The sequence below is a fragment of the Trypanosoma theileri genome (assembly GCF_002087225.1).
Source record: "Trypanosoma theileri isolate Edinburgh chromosome Unknown TM35_Tth_5_V1, whole genome shotgun sequence".
NCBI lineage: Eukaryota > Euglenozoa > Kinetoplastea > Trypanosomatida > Trypanosomatidae > Trypanosoma > Trypanosoma theileri.
Genome location: NW_021639847.1, coordinates 259,169 through 268,984, shown reverse-complemented (window position 1 = coordinate 268,984; position 9,816 = coordinate 259,169). Strand labels below are relative to the sequence as shown.

The following is a 9,816-nucleotide window of genomic DNA, read 5'->3' as shown; positions in this document are numbered from 1 at the left end:
TATATATATATATATATATAATTCCTTATATAGTTACTACTCGGTGATGTATAGTGACAAGATGTAATCCGTATTCATTCTTTTCTCTCTTCTCTTCTCTCTTCTCTTCTCGTTATGCCTGGGCGAGTGCATCAACGAGTCTATCCGTAGCGCAGCATTGTTCGGTGAAGCTACCACGGCGCTGTGCGATGTAAATAGCGTGCAGTGCCGTCTTCACTTCCTGCAGCACACCGTCTGTTAAGAGAGAATCTGCGCAGATACGCCGCAATGATGCCTCTTCATCAATACAGTCCATACGATTTCGCACGAATGGAATCACCACATCTGGATCTTCTTCTTCACTCTTATCTTTATTATCACTATTGTTATTATTGGCACCAGGACTGTTATTATTATTATTATTACGATTAGCATACATGGGTCGAGAGGTATTATTCACCCGTGCTGTCATGAGTGCAAACTGTTCCCGTTGTCGAATCTTCTCGAGGGAATTAATATTCTCATCCACTCCACGCCAATAGACCTTATCCCCGTGTTCCTCCCCAAACTTCTCATCCTCTTCCAACCACCCACGGGAACAGAGAATACTCTCATCACACATTACCCCAGGACTCTCATAAACAATATTCCGCACAATATAACGAAGACCATCGTAGAATTCCCCATCATCATCAAAATCGTGAAAAGTGACAAAGAGAGAGTGTTGGACCATACGAAGTAACGCACGACTGGTGTTGGATCCAACCACCCACGCCGCATTATCCCAAAATTGACTCTTATCCACCACACAGGCCGTTACATGCGGCTTTGTATGTGTTGTACTCTTCACATTACCTCTATCACTATTATTATTATTATTATTATTATTATTATTATTGCCATTGCTGAGTTCATCGCCACCTAAAAGGTCTTCTATATCCACACGACGGGCATTCACAGGACCCAAATACACTTTCGTTGCATACTGCGATACACGACAGATAACACGTGAGAAAAAATTATGTGGGACCATATTAAGCGTAAAGCGATAAAATGGTCCAAACAAAAAAGAAGGTAAATGCACACAAAAAGCGGAGGGTGGTTGACTGGTAAAACACGCAGGTATTAAAACAAACATTTCTTGTTGTTTTTTAGGATTTTTTTCAGGTAGTTTATCCTCTTCAACTCCCTTTTCTCGATTATTTTCTTTAGTAGTAGTAGTAGTGGTAGTAGTAGTCTTTGTTGCATCATCACCATTATCCTCTTCATCACTATTATAGCCATCATCTTCTTTGCCATCATCATCTTCATAAACATTAATATCATTACCCCCATTATTTGTAGAAATAACTTTTCCATTCGCATCTTTTTTATATCGTTGTAAACCATCAAAGAAGTAAGATAACTTAAGACGACTTCCCATAATAATAAAGTCATAACTACGTAATAACTCTAGTAATCCATCAAGATGACTAAGCCCAAATTTCTTTTCTGCCAAAACATTACGAAAAAGAATTCTAGCTGTTTTTATAGTTAATACCCCTCTATTAAGAACATGACAAACATCAGAATCCAAAACCTCATCCGCATCAAATGGAAGAACAGGAGAAAGATGTTCAACCATCTTTCGACAACTTAAAAACGGTGATGGTCGCCATGAAGAGTCACTTGGTATTTCATTTCCCCGTACAGGTGTACAACAGGCAAGTACAGCCACCAAACGATATACCCAAGGAACATCCAAAATAATATTTTTCTTCATAGTAAGATGTCTGTAGTGATGATTTAGAATTCCCCAACTCATTAAAAGTTGTGTATGTCGATGTAATTCTTCCAAATTCATTCCATAACGAGCATCTAAAGCCTTTGCCATTACTTTATACCCAGATGAAGAGATACACCATTTTCCTTCATGATAGAGTTCACGTACTTTTTTAGCTAATAACATTGTACGTACTGGTATTTGTGCATTTGGAAAGTCTAAATCATTACGACATCGTTGAATAGATTGTTCTCCAAACCAAGTAAGTAATTCAGGAAATCTTTTCATCTTTGAAAATGATGGAGAAAAGACGGTACGATTGATATTATCTACAGCAAAATGTCCTACAATAGTAGGTCGCATCTCGGCAACACTTTGAAGAAGACGGAAATAATTATTGACTTCCATTTCAATATCTGCAAAAAAACGTGCTAACTCGCTTTGGTTAAGAAAAGCTTCATCAAGATGAGTACCAATGAGAACCACAGTCGCATCTCGAGTAGTAGTTTTACAAAGAATAAACTCCAAAAGAGGTTGTAATGTTTCCAAAGAAGGAGATTCCTTTAACGAGAAACAAAGTACGTAGGTCACTCGTCTAGTAGGTAAAATACCCTCAAGAAGAGAAAAACAACCATTTCCACTCAATTCCATTAAATTCATTTGTACAGGATGATATCCAGCTGGAGTTTCAATTAATGATGACTCCACACCAAAAGTAGGTTGTACATGTAATTTATCATTAGCAAAAGCGGAATACCATTTATCAGGTTTTTGTAGATTTTCTCGAAAAGCACTTTTTCCACAGTTATTCGCTCCCAAAAATAGAAACGTATGCCGATATACAATATCCATTTCTTCTGTTGGTGCAAACATAACCTTCCCTGTTGTTCGTGCAGCTTTTGGAGTTAAACCTACAGTGCGAGTAGTTCGTGAACTTGGTATAATGGTTGACCCACCAGGTGTCATTGGATCCTGATGTGTTGTTGTTGTTGCTGTTGTTGTTGCTGTTGGTTGAACACTACCGGGAGAACGTCGTTGCAAAACTTCTTTTAATCGCAGTGATGGAATAGCGGGAATTCCCGTCGTTGAAGGCGGTGTAGCTGAAGCCACACTACTACCCATAGTGATGGAAGGTACACCTTTAGGCGTTTCACCTCCTTGTATTTTTGAAAGCATATTAGTGGTTAAAGGGGAAGAAACTGGGGTACCATCTACACCACGAACAGGTCTTCGTCGAGATGTGAGTTGAACTGCAGAAGGATCTGTGAATTTAAACTGTAAATAATCATCACCAATGCAAATCATTGTACCACTTATTAGAAGTGTATCTTTTTGTAAAGGTTCTGTTTCATCATTTATATATGTGGCATTATCTTTTAAAGGACGAATAAATATTTGTCCACGTTCTTGACGTACAAAACAACAATGTTGAGGGGCAATACCAGAAGTATTAGGTCCATTTACTATAATATAGTGAGTATCATTACTTTCTTCACCTGCTTCTGTTCCTAAATAAGTTAAACCAGCCACAAGGTATTCCATTACCCAATCTCCAGCAGCATCCACATTAAGAAGAAAAGGTTCATTGCGTTTAGCTCTTATAGTAGAGGTATCACGGTATAACTCCAATACATTAGGAGACCCCATACGTCCTTTCTCAACATCAGTTAGTTTATGTATAAATTCTTCTGCACGGTGTAATTCTGCTTCTAACGCTGCTGCATCTCGAGGTAGACGTGGAGTTACAGCATTTATATAATTTACTTCTTCTTCATCACCACCAGCAGTATAATCATCTGGTTTAGGTTCATCATCAGCAAATGTACGATTCGTTGATTCTGATAATTTACCAACATCATTTGAAACTTTTCCACGTACAGCCAATTCTTTATAGTGTTGCATTTTTTCTCGTAAATATTTAACTTCTTCTTCTAATTCTCGTATTCTCTTATCACCAGCTGTTTCATTAATAGTGGCTCGTGTTACTATAGATTTGGCCCGGTCTGCATACCGTAATGTACTTAGTGTTTCATCAAAATTTGCTGCTGCTGGACTAAGTGTAGAGAGCATAAAGGTTTTGCTATTTCCACCAAGTGACTCTTTTAAGATAAAAGTGAGAGTAGAGTCACGATAAGGTATATGTTTAGCAGCTGTTACATCTGTTTTTTGTTTAGAAAGGTCTGCTAATGCACTAATAACGAGACCTAATACCGTAAGTGATTTATTAATATTAGCACCTTCACGAAGTGTTTCTTTTTCAGCTCCAGTAGATTTTGCTCGTTCACTACCTGCAAGATCGACAAGATTAATTTTTGATCGTAATTCTGTACAAGCCATTTTACCCTCTTTTGTTTTGCTAGTTCGTTTTTGTATTAATGAAATGGCAAAAATAGCATGAGATCTACTGGAACGATCATTCATCTTTGTTGCTGCTGTATGACGAGATTGATTCCCACCGTTCATAAGCCTCAAAATACTTTCTTCTGAATCTACTTGTACTTCTGTAAGACCTTCCACATATACTCCCATTACAGGATGTTCACGAACTCTGAGATTCTCAGATTTTGAATTTAAAAGACAGTTTACACGTTCTTGATAAATCTCCAAATAGCTTACTGCAACAATTGTTGTTAACTCTGGAGGAAGGGAATGTTCTGGAATACCAGATGAAACTGCCTTCTCTCGCTCCGCCTTATTCTCTTCCACTAATTTACCTAACATTGCAAAGAGACCTTTGGATAATCGGGGAATAATTCCCGGATCCACAACCAAATCTCGCCCACCGGATGGTCCCATCATAGAATAACTCTTCCCACTACCTGTTTGTCCATAAGCAAATATACATGTATTAAATCCTTTAACACTCGCATGTAGTACCGGCACTCCCAAATCCTCATACACAGTGGATTGCCCAACATCACAGTCATAGGCGCGATCGAATGTAAATGCCTTCCCACCAGAAGCCTCATCGCCTTCCACTCCACCACTTGATGAGACCGCCTTTCTGTAAATACTCACGGTAGTACCACCGCGAAAAAGCAAACAGAGCGGTGAGTTCAGACGCTTTTCTCGCTCATTAAGAGGACGGGCACGAACACACACCGTGATGCGTCCCTCCTCCGCCTTCGGTGGAGCTGGCATCTCACAATAACGAAAGCAGAAGTATAAAAAAAAAAAATATATATATATATATAAACTCAACTATACTAATCTTGGTATTACTTTATTTGTTTTGTTTTGTTCTTTTATTATTATTTTTTTTTTCTTTTGGTTTTCCTATTTGTTTCTTCTCACCTAGTTAAGGTTGTTACCCCCATCAATGTCAAGGAAGACCAAAAGAAACACAGAAAAAAAAAGAAACGAAAACATGTAAAGTTGTTCTATTTATCTTGCCAAAAGCTTTAAATATCACCTCTTCCACTCTTTCATTTTTCAGGCTTCTTTCTCTTTACACTTCCTGTGCTCTCATATTATAAAGTCCGTAAACGCTGCTGTGAAAGTACCAAGAACCACATACACAAAGAAAAAAAAAAAAAAAAAAACACGATTTGATCAAGAGTTAATTTCTCTTTTCTCGTCTTCTACAAAACAAACAAACACATCCCTCACACTATAAATACGTATAAAAGAATTCCCAAAGAGAATAACACCCTTACATAAGGAAAACAAAATACGCAGAAGACGGAAAAAGAAAAAAACAGAAAACGATGACCAATTGGTTTCAAAAATAAAATTTGAGAATACCAACGGAAGCACAAAAAAAACAAAAATTACAACAAAATCAATTCTACAACACAATTTGTAAATTCGCGAATATTCAGATCTTTTTTATCCCTAAATCACACAGCAATTTCCTTTTACTAACAGTAATTACCAAATAAAAAAAAACAAAAACTCAATAAAACAAAGACCACAGTAAGATATTAACTAAAATAATCGTTAAACAGCACTTTTATCCGCTGTCATCGCGGTAACGACGCTCAAGGTGCTTACGATAATATTCAGGGTTAAGGGACTCTCCCGTGGCTTGTTTGATTAGATCATCCGTTGTCAGTGAACTGCCGTGTTGCCAGATCTTTTCCTTCTGTTTCTCCAAGAGCTTGTCAAGTTCACCCTTACGAATGCAGTCATCCACAACACTCTCACCAAGTTCCTTTCGCACACTGTTCATCAACTGCGCTGCCAGCATGGCACCCAGAGAATATGTTGGGAAGTATCCAAACAAACCAGCAGCCCAGTGCACATCCTGCAAGCAACCCTCCTTGTCATTGCCAAGGGTTTCCAGACCAAGGTAGCTCTTCATCTTCTCATTCCATGCCTTTGGCACATCCTCTGCCTCAAGTTTACCATCTATCAGATCACGCTCAAGTTCATAACGGAGAATAACATGTAATGGATAGCACAGCTCATCGGCATCAATACGAATATAACCAGGCTCAACACGCTGCGTAATCCTTTTCATGTTCTCAGGGGTGAAAGCGGGTTGATTCCCAAAGTACTCTGAGAGTTTGGGGGCAAGGAACTCCATAAATGCACCAGAGCGAGCAACCTGCATTTCAGCAAAAAGCGCCTGTCCTTCATGAACAGCCTGAGAGCGACCCATACGTGCAGGTTGTGTTTCAAATCCCTTTGGCCCACAGTTCTGCTCGTACTTGGCATGTCCTGTTTCGTGGATAATAGCCAAGAGACTCTTGTCAAAGTCAGTTTCACGGTAGTTTGTGGTAATACGGACATCCTCCTTGGAGTTACCGCAGAATGGGTGGGCACTCACATCCAGTCGACCACCATCAAAATCAAACTTCCAGACTCCCATGCAGAAGCGGCCCAGTGCTTCCTGCTGTGCAACAGGGAAAGGTCCTTTGGGCTCCACAACAGATGCGTTCAGCGTCTTTTGCTTCGCCTGCACCTCCTTAAGAAGATCCGGCAGCCATGACTTGACGTTGTTGAAGATCTCGTCCAGCCGCTGCAGCGTCATACCAGGCTCGTAGAGATCCACCAATGCCTCGTATGGGTGCTTGCCAGAATTCCCAGCCCGCAGCTTCCCTTCTTCACGGTACAGCTCCACCAGCTGCTTCAGTGTTGGAAGGAAGCCAGCAAAGTCATTCTCAGCACGGCATTTCTTCCAGAGTTGCTGCGCATTTGTTGTTAGAATGGTTTTTCGCTCCACAAAACTTTCGGGAAGAAGGTTCTCCATTTCCCATGACCGTCGCATCTCACGAAGGTTGGCACGTTGAAGCAAGTCAAGCTCGTTACTGCCAGTCTCTGCCTCAGCAAGAAGTTGCTGTAATTTTGGACTAGTAATAATTTCATGCATATGCACCTGCAGTTCGGCCATGGCAGCACCTCTTGCCTCCGCCCCCTTTGGAGGCATCATTGTCTGGGAATCCCAATCGGCCAGATGGAGCAGGTGTCCATAACGGTAGAGCTTCGCAAATACCTTTTCCAATTCCTTGTACGCCTTCATCATTACGCTCAATTCACTCAAGAGACACTATTTGAGGAACAGTAAAAGTTATAGAGATATCAGGAGGATAAGAAGAATAAGTAGAAAGAAAAAGATAAAAGCAATACGCCCCAGAGCAACGGTACTAAATTAGAGTCTTACGCCAAGGACATAAGAGTATCATGCAGTAAGTCATATAAATATATTTACTCATCGATCTCTTCAGACGTAAAATAAAATAGAAAGACATAAAAAAACGAAGTTCATAATTCCCAATAATCATTCATTTCATGGCAAATACCCCATAAATACCGCAATAAAAAAAGAAAAATAATCAGAATGAAGATAATACAACAATCAGAAGTACAAGTGTAAAACAAAAACAAAAGGAAACATAAAAATAAAAATGAAAATAAATAGAATTGTATCACAAGCACCTAAATATTGGTAGTATCTAGTTGGCATCATCGCGGTAACGACGCTCAAGGTGCTTACGATAATATTCAGGGTTAAGGGACTCCCCCGTGGCTTGTTTGATTAGATCATCTGTTGTCAGTGAACTGCCGTGTTGCCAGATCTTTTCCTTCTGTTTCTCCAAGAGCTTGTCAAGTTCACCCTTACGAATGCAGTCATTCACAACACTCTCACCAAGTTCCTTTCGCACACTGTTCATCAACTGCGCTGCCACCATGGCACCCAGAGAATATGTTGGGAAGTATCCAAACAAACCAGCAGCCCAGTGCATATCCTGCAAGCAACCCTCCTTGTCATTGCCAAGGGTTTCCAGACCAAGGTAGCTCTTCATCTTCTCATTCCATGCCTTTGGCACATCCTCTGCCTCAAGTTTGCCATCTATCAGATCACGCTCAAGTTCATAACGGAGAATAACATGTAATGGATAGCACAGCTCATCGGCATAGATACGAATATAACCAGGCTCAACACGCTGCGTAATCCTTTTCATGTTCTCAGGGGTGAAAGCGGGCTGATTCCCAAAGTACTCTGAGAGTTTGGGGGTAAGGAACTCCATAAATGCACCAGAGCGACCAATCTGCATTTCAGCAAAAAGAGACTGACCCTCATGGACTCCAAGAGAACGAGCCATAGAAACTGGTTGTGTTTCAAATCCCTTTGGCCCACAGTTCTGCTCGTACTTGGCATGTCCTGTTTCGTGGATAACAGCCAAGAGACTCTTGTCAAAGTCAGTTTCACGGTAGTTTGTGGTAATACGGACATCCTCCTTGGAGTTACCGCAGAATGGGTGGGCACTCACATCCAGTCGACCACCATCAAAATCAAACTTCCAGACTCCCATGCAGAAGCGGCCCAGTGCTTCCTGCTGTGCAACAGGGAAAGGTCCTTTGGGCTCCACAACAGATGCGTTCAGCGTCTTTTGCTTCGCCTGCACCTCCTTAAGAAGATCCGGCAGCCATGACTTGACGTTGTTGAAGATCTCATCCAGCCGCTGCAGCGTCATACCAGGCTCGTAGAGATCCACCAATGCCTCGTATGGGTGCTTGCCAGAATTCCCAGCCCGCAGCTTCCCTTCTTCACGGTACAGCTCCACCAGCTGCTTCAGTGTTGGAAGGAAGCCAGCAAAGTCATTCTCAGCACGGCATTTCTTCCAGAGTTGCTGCGCATTTGTTGTTAGAATGGTTTTTCGCTCCACAAAACTTTCGGGAAGAAGGTTCTCCATTTCCCATGACCGTCGCATCTCACGAAGGTTGGCACGTTGAAGCAAGTCAAGCTCGTTACTGCCAGTCTCTGCCTCAGCAAGAAGTTGCTGTAATTTTGGACTAGTAATAATTTCATGCATATGCACCTGCAGTTCGGCCATGGCAGCACCTCTTGCCTCCGCCCCCTTTGGAGGCATCATTGTCTGGGAATCCCAATCGGCCAGATGGAGCAGGTGTCCATAACGGTAGAGCTTCGCAAATACCTTTTCCAATTCCTTGTACGCCTTCATCATTACGCTCAATTCACTCAAGAGACACTATTTGAGGAACAGTAAAAGTTAAAGAGATATCAGGAGGATAAGAAGAATAAGTAGAAAGAAAAAGATAAAAGCAATACGCCCCAGAGCAACGGTACTAAATTAGAGTCTTACGCCAAGGACATAAGAGTATCATGCAGTAAGTCATATAAATATATTTACTCATCGATCTCTTCAGACGTAAAATAAAATAGAAAGACATAAAAAAACGAAGTTCATAATTCCCAATAATCATTCATTTCATGGCAAATACCCCATAAATACCGCAATAAAAAAAGAAAAATAATCAGAATGAAGATAATACAACAATCAGAAGTACAAGTGTAAAACAAAAACAAAAGGAAACATAAAAATAAAAATGAAAATAAATAGAATTGTATCACAAGCACCTAAATATTGGTAGTATCTAGTTGGCATCATCGCGGTAACGACGCTCAAGGTGCTTACGATAATATTCAGGGTTAAGGGACTCCCCCGTGGCTTGTTTGATTAGATCATCTGTTGTCAGTGAACTGCCGTGTTGCCAGATCTTTTCCTTCTGTTTCTCCAAGAGCTTGTCAAGTTCACCCTTACGAATGCAGTCATTCACAACACTCTCACCAAGTTCCTTTCGCACACTGTTCATCAACTGCGCTGCCA

General features: G+C 40.7%; 3 protein-coding genes across 3 annotated transcripts; all 3 read right to left on the bottom strand.

The window, feature by feature from the left end:
- Positions 1 to 112: 112 nt before the first annotated feature.
- TM35_000051980 (putative Unc104-like kinesin) lies at positions 113 to 4,882 on the bottom strand (the record flags this gene model as incomplete). The annotated part of the gene is made up of 1 exon (XM_029022853.1): positions 113 to 4,882. One exon carries the CDS (start codon positions 4,880 to 4,882, stop codon positions 113 to 115), a length of 4,770 nt encoding a protein of 1,589 aa, XP_028885668.1.
- Positions 4,883 to 5,693: 811 nt separating this feature from the next.
- TM35_000051970 (metallocarboxypeptidase) lies at positions 5,694 to 7,208 on the bottom strand (the record flags this gene model as incomplete). Its single annotated transcript, XM_029022852.1, has 1 exon — positions 5,694 to 7,208. The coding sequence occupies one exon, from the start codon at positions 7,206 to 7,208 to the stop codon at positions 5,694 to 5,696; it is 1,515 nt and encodes a 504-aa protein (XP_028885667.1).
- Positions 7,209 to 7,638: 430 nt separating this feature from the next.
- On the bottom strand, positions 7,639 to 9,153 carry TM35_000051960 (metallocarboxypeptidase; the record flags this gene model as incomplete). The annotated part of the gene is made up of 1 exon (XM_029022851.1): positions 7,639 to 9,153. One exon carries the CDS (start codon positions 9,151 to 9,153, stop codon positions 7,639 to 7,641), a length of 1,515 nt encoding a protein of 504 aa, XP_028885666.1.
- Between the last annotated feature and the right edge of the window lie 663 nt (positions 9,154 to 9,816).